The sequence below is a fragment of the Chiloscyllium punctatum genome, chromosome 13 (assembly GCF_047496795.1).
Source record: "Chiloscyllium punctatum isolate Juve2018m chromosome 13, sChiPun1.3, whole genome shotgun sequence".
Classification (NCBI taxonomy): Eukaryota; Metazoa; Chordata; class Chondrichthyes; order Orectolobiformes; family Hemiscylliidae; genus Chiloscyllium; species Chiloscyllium punctatum.
Window position 1 is genome coordinate 93,357,356 of NC_092751.1, and position 21,491 is coordinate 93,378,846.

General features: G+C 38.1%; 1 protein-coding gene across 3 annotated transcripts in view; it reads right to left on the reverse strand.

The window, feature by feature from the left end:
* The window catches only part of kat6b (K(lysine) acetyltransferase 6B), a 206,064-nt gene that overhangs the window by 122,354 nt on the left and 62,219 nt on the right, over window positions 1-21,491 (reverse strand). For all 3 annotated transcript variants that reach the window (XM_072583260.1, XM_072583261.1, XM_072583259.1), the window contains exon 3: window positions 8,164-8,272. In XM_072583260.1, the coding sequence (XP_072439361.1) occupies window positions 8,164-8,272 (109 nt within the window). The remainder of the gene's footprint in view (window positions 1-8,163; window positions 8,273-21,491) is intronic.

Below are 21,491 nucleotides of genomic sequence, written 5' to 3' on the forward strand. Positions count from 1 at the left end.
GCAAAAGAGCTGGAACTTAGCTGTAGTCTCAGGAACCCAGTGGAAAGCAGTCTGAATTGGAGATGAGATACTAGGGCATAGGCAGCCATTGAGCAGTCCACGACAGAGTATCTGCAGAGGGAGTTCCAGGACTAAACTTTTGGAATTCAAGAATTGGAATACTTTGCAAAGGAGACCAAACTATAGAGAGATTTGGTGACATAGTTCATTAAGTCCTATGGGAGGGCGTGGATGGCTGACAATCTGTGGGATCTGTCTTGCCCTCATCAACAATTTGACAGATGCTGTGGGATTTTCCACCACAGTTTAATGACTCTCATTCACGTTATGTTTACCAAGGAACCTTGTGACTCTGTTCTCTTAGTCGTTACCTGGGATCTCAAATTCCTCTACATCAAACAAAACAATGTTTCAGGTCCCTAACCAGAATGTATCATAATTTGCAGTCTTATGAGGGATCATAATAACAAAGATATAACAGACCTAGTACTGAAATTCCAAAAAGACATAATTACAAGTAATATAGAAAACTGTTGCTGATTTTTGAGATGAGGGATGAAGAAACAATTGATACACTACTCACATTTTCAGTGAGCAGAGAGAACTATCATTAATACATGCATTGTCATGCTATATGTTTTTACTTTATGTCAGAAAGCATTTTATGACAATGAAAAAACAGAAAATTGGAGTTATATATGAGAATGTTATTTTTTGGACATATTTTAATCAATATTTATGACAATTAGGAATAGGATTTTATTGTAGTTCTAAATATCAAACTAAAATATTCTTATTTCATGTTTTCATGCGTAATATTGTAACAGCTAAAAACATCAACAAGATTTCCAGTCCATGAAACACAGTATTGTACTGTATACAGATACAATGCATTGTATATTAAAAGTAACAAAATGATCACACAGTTCTGCATAAACCACCTCCACTTCCTGTCTTGTGAAGAATTTTATGAATACTTTGTAACAGCTGAACCATAACTATTAAACTTCATTAAATCTCTCCTTTACTGAGAAAAGCTATTATTGGAAAAAAACGCTCAAATTCTGTTAGTCAGGTATAATGGATTACCATGTCTTATCAATGCACCTCTGTATTTCAGTATGCTTGCTGCAACTACAGCATCACCCAATACATCTGTGCAGCTAATTAAAGATAATTTGATCCTAATGAGGCAGAACGAGTATCAGCATTAATTTAAATACAAGTCGATCCATGAAAGTCATATAATGATTTGCCTACAAAAATCTCCCATCTTCTCTCATAACTTTTGGAGATCTATGTTATATAATTAATTCTCAACTCCAGCTCATGCAGTTACAACTTTGCAAAAATATATTGAGAGTCAAGGCTGACTATTTGGTTATGAGCAATAAATGGAAAAAAGTCAAACAATCATCATTTGTTATCAGTGTTTTGGACTATAAACAACTGATGTGACAGCCAATTTATGTTCCAGTCTAACTGAAGTTCTTTGATGAATCACAGGAAAATATGAAATGTAAATTTTTTTTATGCTTGTTTCGATTTGTTTTAATATTATGAAAAAGTGGACCCTTTAATATTCATTTCCAACAAGAATATTCTCCTTTCATATTTCCTAATTTTGTTCAACTACCAGTCTCACATGTTCTTAAATTCATACACATGGAAAAAAATTATACTATAGAAGAATCAGCTCCATAAAACATTGACCAGAAATAAGAGTGAAACATCTATGAAATTAATATCTGCAGCAATACATTTATGAATTTCGAACAATAGCAAAGAGAGCAGTTTCTGCAAGACACTACCAATGTCAGTCTTCGTTGTGCCATCAGGAAGTGTGGAACAGCCACTCTCATGACCCACTGTCTTAAAAAATCCATCTCTGAGGAAGTATCTCACCTTGCAACGTTTCTCTGCTTACAGAACAACCTCGGTTATCTGAACGTCAATTATCCAAATTTCAGATTATCAAGATCTCAAGGTCCCTGTACTTGCATTTCAATTGAAGTAAGAAAATTCTACTCCTCACCCAATTAATGCTTCATTTTGTAAATTTGAACAGCAAATTAGATGCAAGTATGTTTTAATAAATAATTAACTTCAAAGATATACTCAACACGTGACATCAGAGTTAAGTCTGACACTTTTTATAAAAAGGCCCTCCGATACTTATTCTCCCCGAGGACAAAGGTTTGTGATTGTGAACACACAAGAATAATGTATGTGCAAGCCCAAGCTTTGAGCTCGAACAGCAAGATTCCCTCTCAACATTGACTCACACATTGGAGTTAAGGCAAAAAGTGCACTTGCACTTATCGTTTTCGTTGCTTTTTCCTCCTGTTATCGCATGACAACTCTTTTTCCAAACAAAATGCTTTCAATATCTTTCAGCTGATAAGAAAATTTAATGCACCATTTTTTTGATAGAGGAGAGCAAATCGTAGTGAGATCGCACACATGAAAATAAACAGGAGAAAAACATTACCCCCTAAAAATAAATTGATGAGAAGACGGAAAATGAAGTCAGCAAAAAAAATGTTCCCTCTCTCGTGTTCCCCCTGTATTTTGCATCTCTCTCTCTCTCTCTCTCTCTCTCTAAGGGCTCGACAGTTAATGAGGAGGGAGAGACAACACTTGGTTAGTCTTGATGGCAGGACAACACTGAACAGAAAGATGCCAGCTGCTGTTGAGGACCGGGATAAAACAGAGGAAAAAGGTCAGTGAAAAATTTCACAGACTTCAGTCAAACTCGAGCCAAAAAGTGTTTTTATTTGTAAAATATCATGAATGCTTAAGTAATATGCAGTGTTTGTACATATTTTATTGATTGAATGAAATAAAAACTCTGTAAACATGCTTTTTTATGCAATTATGTTCAGTATGGCTTCTTTTGTTTATGATCAGATCAGTTATCCGAACATCAGTTAATGGAACAAAATACTCCCTGCCCGTCTCGTTCAGATAATCAAGGTTGTTCTGTACACAGCCAGAATTTCCCATATGAAACAGGCAAACAAATCTTACTGGTTTTTGCACATGAAAATCAAGTTTTATCACTGTTGTCACGTGTAATTATTTCATTTTTGGCTTATTTTTTAATTTTAGTTGCTATGTTTGTGAAATGACTAACATAAAAAGAATTTTTCAGATTGTTTTACAATTGCTTTGTTATACTGTATTTTATTTACTCTCTTACTTTCTATGAAAAATAAAACTAACCCTCTCCAACATCTCAAATGAACTGTAAAAATACATGACACAGGTTTTCAGCTTCATTTTGATTTTTGCTATTTCACTACAGATTTCATACCTTATCATAATTGATTTACCTTAAGATAATTTGGTGAGGCAAATAGGAAAAAACCTATTTGTCAGAAACTCAGCAGCTTTTCCCCTTTCACCTCACCTCTACTTTCCTGAAAGACATGTAAAACACTCCAAAGAGCAGAGGCCTGTTCAACCAAATTTGTTATGGAAAAAGAGTACTACATTACAACATATTTCAATACACATCCAATTCATCTGCCAAATTTAAACCTCTAGTAATGTCATTTACATATTCCAATTACAAAGTGTGACTCAACACAATGGAAAACAATTCTCTCAAATGCAAAATCTTGATGACAATTCAGAGCATGCCAAAATGGCTGCATGGAATTTTACTACAATAAATTTATGAAGGTTGGGGTTTTGAGCCACATTTCTTCGCACAGTTATAATTACCAGTTTGTTTAATTTTGCCATCAATTATCAGGATTAAACTTCAGTAAGAATCTTTGCTTGTTCTCTATATTTCTATACAGCTTTAGGTAGTCAATGAATGTTAATGAATAGATGGTTGTGTTGTCAAATCATGCTCATTAAATATTAGACCAAGACTGATGAAACCTGTGGGACTCTTTCAGAGGACTGGAGCCTATAATCTCTTCATTTTAGATTGGATATGAATCTAGTAATAAGTCCCAAAACATTTCATATGATGAAACAGGTAACAACTAATGATAATGAGAGGAACTATAAAGCATTAAACTGGGGTAAAATTTGGTGACAGAGAATGTCAGGGAAAGAGTTTTAGTCTGTGGGGTTGAGATAACAGGTGATATTCCTGCTGAGGGTTAATGAATACTTGGAAACAAGAGGTCTAAAGAGAAAAGTTTTGTGCTGTAGAAAAAAAGCAAATAATGTGTTCCAGACAGTCCTAATTTACTGATCTTTTTCTTTTTCATCCATCATTCATTTTATCTTCTGGTTCTCATCTACGATCCTCAGTTATTATGTAGTAAGTTATCTAGGTTATATATGCATATTTCATATACCTTCAAATAACTTTCCTATCTCAATGAACATATGCTTCGTAACGAAGTATTTCTGGCTCTCACAGCTTGCAACATTATTTGAGCCACTCTTGAATGATTCAATTATTTTAATTCTTCCCATAGTGAATACTTGCAAATTGGCTTGTCACATGGCTGACCCTTCTCATTAGAGACCATTAAAAAAAACCAGAATGGAAAATCTAGCAGAGAGGACCATAATTCCGTGGCATGGTGGCTCAGTGGTTAGCATTGCTGCCTCACAGAGGCAGTGACCTGGGTTCAATTCCAGCCTCGGGCAACTGTCTGTATGGAGTTTGCACATTCTCCCAGTGTCTATGTGGGTTTGCTCCAGGTGCTCCAGTTTCCTTCCACAGTCCAAAGATGTGCATGTGAATTGGCCATGCTAAATTGCCCATAGTGCTCTGCGATGTGTAGGCTAGGTGTATTAGTCAGGGGAAACGTAGAGTGATTGGGTAGGGAAATGGTTCTGGGTGGGATACTCTTCGGAGGATTGGTATGGATTCATTGGGCCCAATGGCATGTTTCCACACTGCAGGGATTCAAAAGGATTTTATGATATTCTATCAAAATTATTCTGATTTTGTTTCCACAAAATTGAATGCAAAAAGACCAGACTTTTTTTTTCCCCAATGGACAAGCATTCCTCTACTTTACCACTTTGCACTTTACCAGACTTTGGTTAATCCGGAGTCAGTGGATCTCACTCAATCGCTTAGATGTGTTTGAAACAGATACTCAAATGACTCAAGATATTAAGAACATTTCTTACCATGAAATGATAGGAGTTTCTATCTGAACATGCAACCACATATTTATTTCTAGGCACTTTGTCCCAAGTGCTCCCTTCACCAATTATTCTGCATGCTCACATTTGTTTTTATTTTTCATCTTGGGAAAATTTTACATTGTGCTTAGTCAGTTTCTTCCTCCTTCCTAGGCAATGAGGCACATAACCTGAAAATCTCTGGCATATTTCTTAATTTCCACATCTCAGAGTCACAGAGACATAACCCCAAACTAAACAAGTTTCACCTGCCTACTCTTGGTCCACATCCCTCTAAACCTTTCCTATTCACGTGTCTTTTAAACATTGTAATTATGCCCACATCAATACTTCCTCAGAAAGTTCATTCCACACACAAACCATCCTGTGTGTAAAACATTTGCCCCTCATGTCTTTTTATAATCTCTTTCCTCTCACCTTAAAAATCTGCCCAAGGACGTTCCAGGACTGCTAACTTCCAATTCCGTTAAAATCAGCTCAAGTCTCTCATTGCTGAACATGGTCATATTCTCATCAATATCTTCACCATCGCCAGCCTTTATTTCTCAAAAACGTTTCCTCACTAATACATCTTTACCTAAGCCCTTCCTTTCTTTCTATATATTCTAATTGAATGTTGGATTTATCTGACAGCACCTTCTATCATTGCCCCTAACTTCCCACATATAACCTGCTCAGGCTCCCTGATGTTCTGTATAAGGATTTCTGAATGAAAAGCTGCAAACGGTTGTTGTATCTAAGACAATTGTTCAATTACTTTAAATATAGTTCCCAAGTCCGCAGCTTTTACACATTGACGCAGATGTGGATTGTTAATATTTAATAATTACAGACATGGAAAACTGACACTTACATAGATACAATATTAGTGATTTTTGATAAGATTTGTAGCTCAGGTTGATAAGTCTAAGTTTGCTCACTGAGTTTGATGGTTTGTTTTCAGACATTTTGTCACCCTAGTTTGTAACATCATCAGTGAGAGTATCCAGTGAAGCACTGGTGGTATGTTCTGTCTCTCTATTTATAGGTCTTGGTTTCTTAAGGTGGGTGATGTCATTTCCAGTTTTTTTTCCCAAGGGTAGATAGGATCTAAATCAATAGGTTTATTGATGGAGTTCTGGTTAGAATGCCATGCCTCTCAGAATTCTCTTGCGTGTCTTTGTTTCAGCTGTCCTAGGATGTGTGTTGTCCCAGTCAAAGTGGTGTCCTTCTTTGTCTGTGTATATAAAAACCTGTGATAGTGGGTCATGTCTTTTGGTAGCCAATTGGTGTTCATGTATCCCCGTGGCAAGTTTTCTGATAGTTTGTCCTGCTAGTGTTTTTTTTAAACAGTTCTTGGATTTTGGAAATGGCGTTCATTTTGCTGGTGGTGCCTAATGGATCGTTTAGGTTCATTCATCGCTGTTAATATGTTTATAGGTTTGTGGGCTACCAGGATGCCAAGGGATCGGAGTAGTCTGGAAGTCATCTCTGAGAAGTCTTTGCTGTAAGGTAGTGTGGCTCTACATGTTGGTTGCATTGTGTCTGCTTGTTTATGTTTGTTTCTGAGGAATCAGCGGATTGTGTTTAGTGGATTCCTGCTTTTCTTGAAAACATTGTATAGATATTTTCCTTCTTTTTTTGTAGTTCTTGGGTGCTGCAGTGTGACGTAGCTCCTTCAAATAGCGTCTCGATGCAGCTCCATTTGTGTTTGTTGGGATGATTGCTTCTGAAGTTAAGTATTTGGTCTGTGTGGGAGTTGTTTCTCTGTAGTCGCTGGTTTGAAACTCTCTACTAACTGTATGTTCAACTGTCATGTCTAGGAATGGGAGTCTGTTGTTGTTCTCCTCCTCTGGTGAATTTTAAACCTATCAGGATATTGTTGATGGTGTTGTAGGTTTCCTCTAATTTGTTCAGTTTTGTGATGACAAAGGTGTCATTTGCGTAGCGGACCCAAAGTTTGGGTTGGATAGATGGGAGGGCAGCTTGTTCAAGTCTCTGCATTACTGCTTCCACTAGGAGTTCTGATATTGGTGATCCCATAGGTGTTCCGTTGACTTATTGTTATTGAATGTGAAGTGGGTGGTGAGGCACAGGTGCACTAGCTTGAGGATGTTGTCTTTGCTGATGAAGTTGGTTTTGTCTGGTGTTTGCGGTCCTGGTTTTCCTCCTAGTGATGCTAGTGTTTCTTTAGCGAGATCAATGTTAACCAGATCAAAAGGCTGTAACGTCAAAGGAGACCATTATTCCGTCTGCTTCTACCTTGGTGTCTTTGATGGTGTTCAGGAATTCTTGGGTGGAGTGAATGGAGTGGCATGAATCTTCAATTAGGTGTTTTGGCCACCGAAAGACACAACCCACTATCACTAGTTTCTATACATACAGACAAAGAAGGACACCACTTTGACTGGAACAACATAAACATCCTAGGTCAGGTGAAACAAAGACACACATGAGAATTCTTAAAGGCATAGCATCACCCACCTTAAGAAACCAAGACCTATAAACAGAGAGGAGAGACATACCACCAGCGCTTCACTGGAGACTCACTGATGATGTTACCTAGGATGGTGACAAAACTTCTGAAAACAAACCTTCCAGCTCAGCAGGCTCTTTTACAGACTTACAGATACAATATAACTAGTGGTAGGAACAAGAAATTAACATTAACATATTTAAGACGCATAAGTAAATTCTGTAATATTCTCGTATAAAGCTGGCAGTGTACGTGAGTAAGGATGGGTAGGGGAGTCAAATTTCAGCTTTTTCTCTTCCTCTAAAACTAGTTCTTAAAAGTGTCTATTTTCATGATTTCTTCCACACTACCACGCAAAACCAGAGTGAAAAGAACTGTGTTAAGGAAGGTTTCCAAGCCTGAAATGAAGCAAATGCCTGCTGAGTATCGCAACAGGTTGCCTATTTGAACAGTACTTAAAATGCTACATGTTAATGTGGAAAATAATCTTACAATGAATGCTGCTGGAAAATGAAATTCCTGAACATAAAAAAGTCCTGTTTTATTTGTTCCATTACTGATGTATAAATGATGCAACTCACCACTGCTACCACAGTCTGCGCAGGAGATGAGATCTTCTGGGTTTTTTTCACGATTATATTCCTTTGTCCCCAAGCAGAAACTGCAGATTGGAAAGGGATTTGCACGGGGCTAGAAATAAGAAGTTTTCTTCATTTAATTTTTTTAAGTGTACAAATGTCACTATCAATCTAATGTAGCAAAGTTAAAAAAAGTGTATTCAAAGTGTTTTTATTATAAATCACGAAGTATAAACATTCAACCATTATATGACATACATTTAAAAATGTATCTCATAAGTAATTGATTTAACTAATTCATTTTGGTACACTGAAAAATAATTTGTTTTTTTAAATCTTACTGTACTCAGTAATGCACAGTGCTCAATATTCTGTAATGCACTGTTCAAGCAGACTGCAAAATAATTTAATCAATTTAGGCTACATTTTAAATTATCTTCTACATGATTTAACAGTGTGCTCAATTTCTCGAACTAAAATATCAGTGTTTCCAACTGCAAACATAATATACAGGAATATCTATACAAGGATAGCAGTGAAGAAATTTAGTTTGATAAGCACAATTGATTATTCCACTTTGAAAGATAACAATGTAAAACATAGTAGGAATAGGGTGGGAAGCCATAAAACATCAGAATAGATCTTCTACCTCAGCAACACCTTCCCCATTATCTTAACGTCTTTGATTCACTCTGCATTTAAAGTTGTAACAATCTTCAATTTCAATATACTCAATGACCACATAACTAGCTTTCTATGTTTTAGAATTCCAAGGCTTCAGTCTGGTCTCCTTCACATAGGAAGGATATTGTTAACTTTATCCCATGGAGATTGCACCTTCTAATTATAATCGATGACCTTTCCTTCCAACTAAAATGTAAAATGTTAGCAAGACTACAACAATCATCTCCAAATGATCTAATAGCACCACATTTCATTGTTTGCATGGGTTTTCCAAAGTTGCCAAAGGAAGACGACATGATCAGCATGCAGAACAATCTTATAAACTAACCTAATAAGGCTAATATACCATACTTTCTAACCTCACTTGGGTGGACAGTGTAATTCATCTATAAGAGTAAGAAAGCCCTGTCTCTCAGCCTGGGCCAATTTCTTCTAACATCGTCTTGACACTCAGACCTTCCATCAGGGTATATGCCAACTTTCCAAGAGGAACTGATGAATCTGATGGTTAACTGACTGCTGCAACAAATGAATTCAGATAAATCTCTACGGAGAACTTTAGCTCAAATGATCCAAGTCTCTTGAATTTGTCAGAAAAGTGCTAAGCAACAAAAACCTGTATTTGTGTTTATTCTCATATTTGCCCTCGAGATAATAATTTCAGCATTGTCGTCAAAAACCCATGAGTCTCTTCAACAGCTTTAGGACCTTCAACAATCACAAAACATTTTAGCAAAATCGCTTCAATATGTCTGCCATCTTGGTCTTTTCGTCTCCCAAACAAACTGTTGTATTTGAATTTCTAGGAAGAATTTTTCGACAGTTATGCCTGCTGCGAGTCTGACACACCAACCTGTACACCAAGTAAAAGTTAAAGTTCATCAGCACTTCCCTCCTTGCAAAAAGTTCAATCTTTTGCCATCACAAATGAGTTTCAAAGTTTTTCCAAGACCTCATACATGGGTCAAAAGGAATCAGCTCAAAGTCTTGGATTGCGAATAAAAGCTATGTATATGTATTTGCCCTCAAAAATGGGGCATACGGTGATCTTGCACAAATCAGCAGTTAATCTGTGCACACCACATAATAGAAAGGACAGCCTATTCTTTTATTATTAGAAAATAGGTATCCAGCACATCTTGAAATAACCATATACAAAAAAAAACTATCCTGACAGTAATACCATGAGTAAAAGTGTGGAATAGTTTCTGGAAAGAGTTGAAACAGTGAAAGGGAAATTCCCAGTTCAACATGGAGCAGAGGACTATACTGGATGTTAGGTAAAAGATGAAGAATGTAGGTTTGCGGAATGTAGTCTAAGAAGGCAAGTTAAACTGGCTGAATTATATTCATAAATATACAAATTAGAGAAGCAGGCTATTTGACCTCTCAAGCCTATTCTGCCATTTGGTAAGATCATTAGCTGATTTGGCCTCAATTTTGTCTATGCACTATACCCTTTGACCAGCTGATCGATCAAGAATCTATATAGCTTAGACTTAAAAATATTCATTGGCTTTATCTTCACAGTATTTGGGAAGAGAATTCAACAGACTAAAGACTCTCCGAGAAAAAAAATGGCTGCACCTTAGTTTAAAATGGAAGACCTCTTATTTTTAAACTGTATCTACTAGTTGTAATTTCTACATAAATAGAAAACATTCTCAAAGCAACCTCAGTGTCAATTCTCCCATAATCTTATGTTTCAATAAGATCGCCTCTCATTCTTCTAAAATGAAATGAATACAGACCAACATGTGGAACTGTTCTTCACAATGCCTTCATTCCAGGAATGAATCAAGTGAGCTGACTTTGAACGGCTTCTAGTGATATTATATCCTTTCTGAAGTAAGGAGACCCAAATCATAGAGTCCTTCAGTTGTATATCCTCTCTTTATATTCCAATTCATTGCAATAAACGCAACTCCATTTTCTGTGCCTGCGTACTAACTTTTTGTCATTAATGTAACAGGACACTCTGTGCCACTGAGCTTTTTGCCATCTTTTTCCATTTAATAACCTACTAGTTTCTATTCTTCCAGATTCCAGTCTTAGTCTTAGTCCTAGTCCACATAATGAGGAACAGGACCAAAAGTTTAATTTGTTAAAAACAGGTCGATGATGATCTGATTACAGTGCTTAAACAATATAACAGTTACAGTTAACTAAAATATAGGTATTAAAACAAATATTGGTATGCCATATTGCATTAGGATGCCAATTAATGACCAAGTTCAGACTGATCTCTTATAAACTTAGCTCTCACAAAGGACTATCGCTGGCTGGAAGACTAAAATCAAAATAATTCACAGCTGGTTATTACTACCAACATAATTCTAGGGTCACTTAGAGGTGCAGTCTCACGGCGTATAAAGGGCTGAGCACCTGCAAAATGAGCATGACAGTGATACTAGATCATGTGGAACCACAAGCCAAAGTCTTTATTCCCATTCCTTGTAAATAAATATGTTTAGTAAAGTCTGTAAGAACGTGGACCTCACTATTTTCTAATTAATTTAGGCCTGTGAGCTTTGTGGCTGCGCCAGGATTTATTGCCCTAGAAAAGGTCACAGTGGGATGTCTTCTTGAATCACTGCAGTCCATTTAATGTAGCTACACTCAATGCTGTTAGGAACAGAGTTCCAGCAACAGATATATTTCTAATTCAAGACTGTTAACTGACTTGAAGGAGAATCTGTAAGTCATAACGTTCCTATATACCTCATCCCTTGTCCTTCTCACGGTAATGGTTGTAGGTTTGGAAGGTCCTGTCTAAGAAGCCTTGGCAAATTTTTGCAGTGAATCTTGGAGATGGTACACACTGCTGCAGTGGTGGAGTGAATATTTGCAAATGTTGTGCCAATTAAGTGTGCTGCTGGGTCCTGGATGGTTTCAAGCTTTGAGTGTTTTTGGAACTGCACTCATTTAGACAAGTGAGGAGTATTCCATTACATTCCAGGTTTGTATGTTGTACAGCTCATTCTGTTATAATGTGTGTTTCGTTAACATGAATTTGCTGTAACACAACAGACAAATTCTAAAACATAAACTTTAAAAATGTATGTTGGCTGTAACACGATTATATTGCCAACACTTTAAGCACAGTTTCTAAAGCGCGATTTTTCTTTAATGCAGGGTTGCACAAGAAAGCAACTGTCGCGTAAAAGAAGAACTACCTGTACATGGTAGATGGGCTTTTTCAGGGGGTGAGTTACTTGCTACAGGATTTCTAGCTTCTGACCTGCTCTTGTTGCCAAAGTATTTATTTGGCTAGTCAAGTTCAGTTTGTGTTCAATGGTAACCCACAGGCTGTTGATAGTAGTGGAGTCAAGGGCAGACGGTGAGATTCTCTCTTATTCGAGACAGTGTTTGCCTTGAACTTCTGTGGCACGACTGCCACTTGCCTAAATTTAGACATTTGCCAGCCCTGATGCCCGAAACGTCAATTCTCCTGTTCCTTGGTTGCTGCCTGACCTGCTGCGCTTTTCCAGCAACACATTTTCAGCTTTAATCTCCAGCATCTGCAGTCCTCACTTTCTCCTCAGTATCTGAGGAGTCATGAATGCGTACCAATCATGCTTTTGTTATGCTTCTAGCTTTTGTTAAGCTAGAAGTGGGGATAGTTATGAAAGAATCTACACATAAAACTAAAAGAAAAATAAACAGCAGAGGGCGGCTGAAGTAGTCTTTATTTTAATGTCATGATAACAAAATTTTGAATTGTCTCAAATAACAGAAAAGGTATACAAATGTTTGATCACAGGACTTTTATGATGCCAATCATTACAATGCATGTCTCTGATATGATTTCCAGGTTTGAACTTTTTTTTGGTGCAGGTGGAAAAATGTTTAAGGGGGTCAGGTGCCGTATCGGTTTCCCTGGTTAATATGAGCAGCAGGGTAGAATCAAATGTATCTGAATTGGAGGCAAAACCAAACATTTGATTTGATTTGCAAACAATACATCAAATGTATTGTTTCCCTTCTACGGAACAAGGTTGTTTCAAAAGTTGAATTCTTATTGATCAATGGAATTTTACAATTTATTTTAACTCTTCCATGCTCAAGGATACTGAAGTCAACAAGTTGTAACATTACCATACATTGCAGGGAATGCAGCTAAACACTGGTAAGCTGTATAACCTAATTTGAATGGAAGCTAAAGTTAATTGATAAAAACAAGGTTTGGTGGCCTATTGTTCCTCAGTTGAGAGTTTTTAGCATACAGTTCCTTAAATCTTAAAACTCAAATTTTAGGTGAAGTGTGACTACTTTGAAGTCCTTCACCAATAAGTCAGAAGGGTCTATTTTAGGTGACAGATATTGGTTATACTTGCTAAACTTTCCTTGAATATCAACTTGGCTCAGTTGGTAATGTTTTCCCTTCTGAGCCACAAGACTGTATACTTAAATTTATGCCAGGAACCCAGCACTTAAGTCAGGTTAATGCCTAGGATGCCTCAACAGCCTGTTAAGGGAGCCTGTTAAGGGAGATTTTATATCAAAGAACAGGGATTTCCCAGTTTCATTCTTCAACAAACACTTTTGGAATATGGTTCTGGTTGCTATTCTCATTTATTCTTTGTAGACTCAGCTATGTATAAATTGACAGACTTGTTTCTTCATAAAGCAAAAATAGCTAGCCACCAATGTAATTATTTGGTTGCAAAGTACTTTGGGCTCATGACAAGCGCCACATAAAGCAAAATCCTTCCCACCTTTCTTACTCACTGGTTAAATGGGATTTGCTACATTGTACAAAATAGTATCTGCATACAAAACCATTTGAGAATCTGCTGGGCAGGAATATTAAATCACTCGTGCGTGATTGGACAACAACAATTTGATAATGTATAACAATATTCAATCAAAATTAAAAGCCCAAATAGCTGAATTGAATACAATGAATCCTTAGTATCATGGCTTGAGTAGATACCAAGGATTCACTCTACTTGTAATGCAACAGAAATAAACATTACATTTAATATAGTATCTTTAAAGTAACGAAACACCTCAAAATAATTCAGAAGGCTGATATATTAAAAATACAAAGCCACATCAGAGAATATATAAGGCAGGTGGTGAAAAACCTGGTCAAAGAGGGATTTAAAAAACTAGAGATGATCTAGGGGTAGAATTCCAGAGCTTAAGGCCTTGGATTACTGAATGCTTAGCTACAAGATGTGCCAGAGGCCAGAATTAGACAAGCCACAAACCATCTCGGAGGATTGAGACTGAACAAGATTAAAGATAGGGAGAGACAAGTTCGCAAATTGGTCTAAAAACAAGAATTTGAAATTTTAAAATGAAGGCAATCCTTGAGAGGGAACTACTGCAATTCAGCAAGCACCTTGGTGATGGGAAATGTATTTTGAGGATACTGGCAGTGGAGTTTGGGGTGAGATCAAGTTTATAGAGGATAGAATGTGAAAGGACAGGTAGAAGTAGCCAAGTTCAGAGATAAGGAAGGCATGAATGAGGGTTTCAGCTGAAGCATGGGCAAATTGGTTGATGTTATGGAAGTGAAAAAGGGATTCTTAACGATAGCACAAATGTGCAGCTGGAAACTCATCTTGGTTTGAATCATAACCCTCTGGTTTAATATCAGACTGTTGCCAGGGAGAGAAATAGATTCAGTAGCTGGTGATCAAAGTTGGGAGCGTGCATAAAGGAAAAGGTTCCAGCCTACCAAAAATTTAATTGGAGAAAAATAGATCAGAGTATCTTCAAAAATTCAGAACATCACAAATTTTATGACTTTCATTCTTGGTAACAATACTATATTTCAAATCGAGATAATTCCACTTTAATATCAGCCGAATCAAAAATGTGGTGACTCTTTAAAAAAAACTTACAAAATAGTATGTTGTTAACAAAATTCCCTATTGCCAAGTTTATAACATGGTAGGTTTCAAAATATAGCTCTAAATTTAACCCTCATGGCAGGAACAGCATCTTATTGAGCTGATCAGATAAAATGCATAGCTAATCTAACAAAATATTAGTAAGAAAGACAATGTCAAAGATATACATTTTAAAGGAGGGAGTTAAAAAGAAGCAGAGATTTATGAAGGGAATTCAAGAACATAGAGTCATAGAGATGTACAGCACGGAAACAGATCCTTCGGTCCAACTCGTCCAACCCACCTGCCAGCACTCGGCCCATACTCCTCCAAACCCATCCAAATGCCTTTACAATTGTACTAGCCTCCACCACTTCCTCTGGTAGCCCATTCCATACATGCACCAGCCTTTGAGTAAAAAATTGCCCCTTAGGTCACTCTTATATCTTTCCCCTTTCACTCTAAACCTATACCCTCGAGTTCTGGACTTCCCCATCCCAGGGAAAAGAACCTGTCTATCTAAAAGTGGCTGAAGTCACAGCAGCAATTCTTGCAAAGGATAAAGCTACAACAACAGAAGGATAAGGCTAGGAAGGGATTGCAGCATAATGCCAGGAGAGGTTCAATTGTCAATACCAGACCATTTCCAATAGAGTTACTCCAGTTCTTTTATTTTTTCCATTGCCAATACGGACACAACTAAAACTTGAAGCATGCACATTGGAGACATACACAATCATGCAGCATGAGTTCCTGTCATGTTCAAACCTATCAGTTAACAATACTGAAGCCATGAGTGGGCTATAAAGTGACTTCCTGCTCAAAACAAGGTAAGCTTTTCAAAAACAAACTTTCCTGGCCAACTTCATTGCCCTTAATGTAAAAGTTGAGGGCCCAAAGGTGGCACATCAGTGATTTTCAAAACTAAATTTCACTTATAAATATTGCATATTACACTGGTTTCACTTTTTCATACGTACATCATCATGGTTGAACTTTCAAGCTCAGTTAGCACTCTCTCCTATATATTCTCAAGGATTGGTCTGTTTACGCTACACTTCTGCTCATCACACACAGGATCCCAAGCCCTGCCACTTCATCCCTCTCGTATCCCAACCTCATCATCTGTCCTTAACTGAAGCACTCTTTCACTCCTCTAGCCCCACTCCACACCCTCACCACTGACTTATCATTGACGGTCCCAAGCATCCATGCAAGCTAACATGATCCTGCTCCCTTCCCTTGTGCTACAGAGTTAAACAAGGAGACACAATGCTTTTACACATAACTGCACAAAGCAAAGATTGGTGCATGGCATCTTTAAGTAAACATGAATTTGGTGTCTCAAGCTTTTTGAGCACTACAGACTTTATCTTGAAGGCAAGACAGGTCAAATGCGTGAATGGCACTTACTGAAGAATAAAACTGTTCGATAAATTCAAGTTTATCGAGTGGATGAGACACTCGTCAGTTAAGCATATGAAGTGTCATGTTTGAAAATAACAGTCATAATTGAGCATTTTATAGCAGAGGTGGATATTTTTATAGATGACGAATTGAACTGTCTTTATGGAAGGTGTATATGATTAGATGTTCAACTTGGGTCAGAAAAGAGGCCAAAGTTGTGTACACAATCTTCTTCAACTCTCATGTCACATTCATTCATTATCCCTTTGTGGAGGTGCTGGCCTAGTGGCATTAGCTGAATTTTGGGATTGCTAGTCCCAGCAATTCTCAGCAACTGGGTTTGAATCCCACCATGGCAGATGGTGGAATGTGAATTCAATTTTTAAAAATCTGGAATGAAGAATCTATTGATGACCACAAAACTATCGTGAATTGTCAGAAAACCTCATCTGGTTCACTCATCCTCACCTTGTCTGGCCTACATGTGACTCCAGATTCTCAGTAATGTGGTTAACTCTCAACTTCCCTCTGAAATGACCTAGCAAGCCATTCAGTTGTACCAATTACTTCAAAGTCTCAAAGAAATGAAATTGGACTGATCACCTGGTATCGACCTTGGCACCAGCAAAGACAAAAGCAGAAACAGCCCTGTTGACCCTGCGAAGTCCCCCTCACTAACATATGGTGGCTAATGCCAAAATTGGGAGAGCTGCCAATCAGAGTAGTCAAGCAACAGCCTGACACAGAAATCATACCTTATTCACCATGTCCCAGACATCACTGGATATGTTGTGTCTCACTGGCAGAACAGACCCAGCAGAGGTAGCAGCCCAATGGTATACAGAGTTGCCCTGCAAGCCTTCAACATTAACTCACGATGTCATGAAGAATTGTGGTTTCAGGTTAAATATGGGCAAGGAAATCTCCTGCTGATTACGAATAGAGTCATAGAGATATACAGCACGAAACAGACCCTTTGGTCCAACTCGACGATGCTGACCAGATGTCCCACCTGCCAGCACTTGGCCCATATCTCTCCAAACCCTTCCTGTTCATATACCCATCCAGATGCCTTTTAAAGGTTGCAATTGTACCAGCCTCCACCACTTCTGGCAGTCCATTCTACACATGCACCACCCTGAAAATGTTGCCCGTTAGGTCTCTTTTATATCTTTCCCCTCTCACCCTAAGCCTATACCCTCAAGTTCTGGATTCCCCCACCCCAGAGAAAAGACCTTGTTTATTTACCCTATCCATGCCCCTCATGATTTTATAAACTTCTATAAGGTCACCCCTCAGCCTCTGACATTCTGGGGAAAACAAGCCCAGCCTATTCAACCTCTCTCTATAGCTCAAATCCTCCAACCCTGACAACATCCTTGCAAATCTTTTCTGAACCCTTTCACGTTTCACAGCATCTTTCCAATAGGAAGGAGACCAGAATGGCACAATTCGCAACTCCTCTGATACTGAAGCAATCCATGTTCCAATTCAACAATATCCAGGCTGGGGCTGACAAGTAACATTTGTACCACACAAATGTCATACTATGACCATCTAACTACCATCCCTTGACATTCAATGCGCTACTATCACTACATTCTCCACCATCAATATCTTGGGATATAACATTGACCAGAAACTCAACTGGTCAACTCAACTGCTATATAAACATAGTGGCTACAAGAGCAGGTCAGAGTCTCGGAATACTATGGCAAGTAACTCACCTCCTGACTGCCCAAAGACAGTCCATCATCAACAAGGCACAAGTCAAGAGTATGATGGAATACTTTCCACGTGGAGAAAGTGGGGGCTGCAGATGCTGGATACCAGACTCGAGAGTGTGTTGCTGGAAAAACACAGCAGGTCAAGCAGCATCCAAGGAGCAGGAGAATCGATGTTTCAGGCATAAACCCTTCATCAGGATTCCTGATGAAGGGCTTAAGTCCGAAACAAATACTTTCCACTTGCCTGGATGAGTGCAGCTCCATCAATACGAAAGACGCTTGATACCATCTATGACAAAGTAGACTACTTGATTTGGCACTACATCCACATGTAGCTACTCCCCCCCCACCACCAATACACAAACAGCAGTATGTAGTACCTTCAAGACGCACTGCAGAAATTCACCAAAGATCCTCAGACAGCACCTTCTAAACCCATAGCCACTTACATCTAGAAGGACATGGGCAGGAGATACATGGGAACACCATCACCTTCAAGTTCCCCTCCAAGCCACTCATCATCCTGATTTGGAAATATATTGCCGTTCCTTCAGTATCACTGGGTCAAAATCCTGGAATTCCCTCCCCAATGGCATCGTGGGTCAACCCACAGCAGGTGCACTGCAGTCGTTCAAGAAGGCAGCTCATCACTACCTTCGCAAAAGCAACTAGGGACAATAAAATGCTGGCCAGCCAGTGGCGCCCACATCCCACAAATGAAAAAAAAATGAGTCCAAACATTATCCTGTGCAATAGTCTGTGCTGGTTCTCGTCCATCACTACCTTCTAGGTTAAAGTCTTCATCCTGGTCATCTAATCACTCCATAGCTTCACCCCACCCCATGTTTGTAACTTGCTCCAACTCCAATCTTTAGTTCCCCAGTCTCCTGCAATTCTGGCTACTCTTACATCCTCATTTTTAATTGTACCACCATTAGCAACCATACCTTTTATTGCCTCAGCCGGTGCTTCCCAAACTGCTTCAGCCTGTGGCACACTTCCAATGTCCCAAACTTTTTCACGGTACACCAAATATTTTTTAAATAATCAGGACTAATATTGCAAGAAATTAGTTTGATAGAAAGTAAATTTGAACTGAAACACAAACAGCCTACAATTTTAACTTCACTTTTGTTAACTAGAATTGCAAAATTAACAATGAGACTGATTCTATGAATATAAATATTTGGTTCAATGCTGGAAAAGCTACCTGAAGTCCTGATCTATACTTTTTCAATATGATCCCTTCTCATTCTTGAGAAGTGACAGGGAAGAGAAGCTAAGTTTACAAAGAGGTCGTTGGTTGAAAAAGAACTATTGCTTGATTTCAGATAAGCTCTCTGAATTTGAGCTCAAAGATGTAAGGACTTCTAAGAACCAGGAATTCTTATCTTTATTCAAAGAGAAACGCAGAGCTGATCCTTCTGAAGATGCTGCAAATAGATTTTGAATCCAATTAAACTGCTCTGTCCCAGATGATCTGAAATAATGTGCAAGCTGACCTTGAAGTGAGCATAAATGTTGATCCACAATTGAGAGTAGCCTTTCAGCAGATTTGAGCTAAAAGCTTGCTTGAACATTAGAAGTGAACCATGCTTACCTCTCTTCTCCAAAGTTGAAGTTTAATTTCAACTCATTTAATTTTTTTGTGTATATCAGTATAGTTTCATTGTATCTTTGCAGCCTCTGAGTCTAAAAATTAGGGCCAGGCTGTTCAGGAAAGATGTTTGGAAGCACTTCTACACACAAAAGGTGATAGAAGTTTGGAACTCTCTCTCACAAACAGCAGTTTGCGCTTGATCAGTTGTTAATTTTAAATCTGAGGAAGATAAATGTTTGTTATGCAAAGTTATGAAAGGAAATGAGCCAAAGGCTGGTATATGGAGTTCGGTCACAGATCAACCATGATCTCATTGAACGGTGGAACAGAATGAAGGAGCTGAATGGTCTACTCCTGTTCCTATGTTTATTCAAGTACATTAGCCAATTTGGCCAGTTTTTCCACCCAGTATTTATTCTGCAACAGATTGGCATGTTAAGACTCATTATGCATGAATTATTTACATTCTTCCTTTGTTCACAAACTCTTGACAGAATTCTGCTTCTTGAGAGCTAGCAAACTTCAATATGAAAAGGAATTGATGTTTAGCTTCCATTTCTTCTCAAAGAACTGAAAAAGGCAGAAATCATCTGGAATTGATGAAGTTGACAAAATTTTCACAGTCGCATTTAGTGCAGATGTCAGCTCAGATGACAAACTATGTGATATGAGAGCCTCCATATGAAGAAAACAATCAATCAATGATTTGGGTCTCTGGGTTTCCACATTGTACTCTGGGCACAAAGCCTTTGACATTTCCAGAAAATTCAAGGGTTAGGCAGGTTTTCCCATTCTGAGGAAGGGTCACTGGACCCCAATGTTTACTTCGATTTCTCTTCACAGATGCTGCCAGACCTGCTGAGCTTTACAAGCAACTTTTATTTTTGTTTCTGATTTACAACATCTGCAGCCTCACCATCACTGCATATGCTTGTACATTTCTGCCATGGCATTCTATTTGTTTTGAAATACTCATTAATCTCAATATTCTGTTACTTGCTGTAGAAGTTCCTTACAACATAATTTATGCACTTTCAAACTGTCCTCCTCGGCAAGCTGAACAATTGTAATCCGCTTTGCTCAACTGTCAATGTCTAGATTCATCAATCAGTAGGGAAAACTTAATAAAAAAGCCAAAAGAATTACGGATGTTGTAAATCAGAAACAAAAATAAAAGTTGCTTGTAAAGCTCAGCAGGTCTGGCAGCAGCTGTGAAGAGAAATCAAAGTTAACATTGGGGTCCAGTGACCCCTCCTCAGAATGGGAAAACCTGCCTAACCCTTGAATTTTCTGGAAAAACGCTGCTTCCATGTCCTATGATACATATTCAATGTGTCTAATAATGATATTATTTGAAAGTGGAACTGTTGGCACCTTTTACTGCTTCAGGGTTCCATTTCCTGGCAAGCTGACAGAGGATCAGCAACTGACCATGAGGCTTTTGCCAGTGACAATCAATTGGGCAACATTTCAGCTAGTCTCGTGCATGATCTAATAATTTGATCAATAACCAAATGTCAGATAATCATCAGGGCACTGTATTTTTTAGACCTCGCTGCTGACTCATTACCTTTGTTGAACTGCAAACCCATCAGCTCGCCTTTTCAAAGATTGCTCATGATTATTGATTAATTTCTGCAAAACTATCACATTCTAAAGAGGAGGGCAAGTAACAGATAAAATTTATGGTATTGTGGTAAATGGGATGGAGCCTTTATGGACAGCCATCTGCATATGAAACACAAAATCAGCATAATTATTTAAATCAGGACTGTCCAATTTATGGTCCAACAACATTCTCCACAGCTGTCATTAACAGTTCCCTTTAGCAGGGTTTTACAAGAGTCTGGACAAGACACCATCTCTCTGATCAAGATGACATATGAAATGTTGAGTTTGTTTGACATATAGTTGCAAACAAACTTCTTCTATATTGTAGTTAAGCATGAATCACCTTGTTTAAGCAAAGCCCATCTTGGTGACATTCTGCAGCTCATAACTGTAAATCTCAAACCTGATATCTCTCAGATATTGAAGTCCAAGGTTCAGCTGCACACTCCACAATAAACA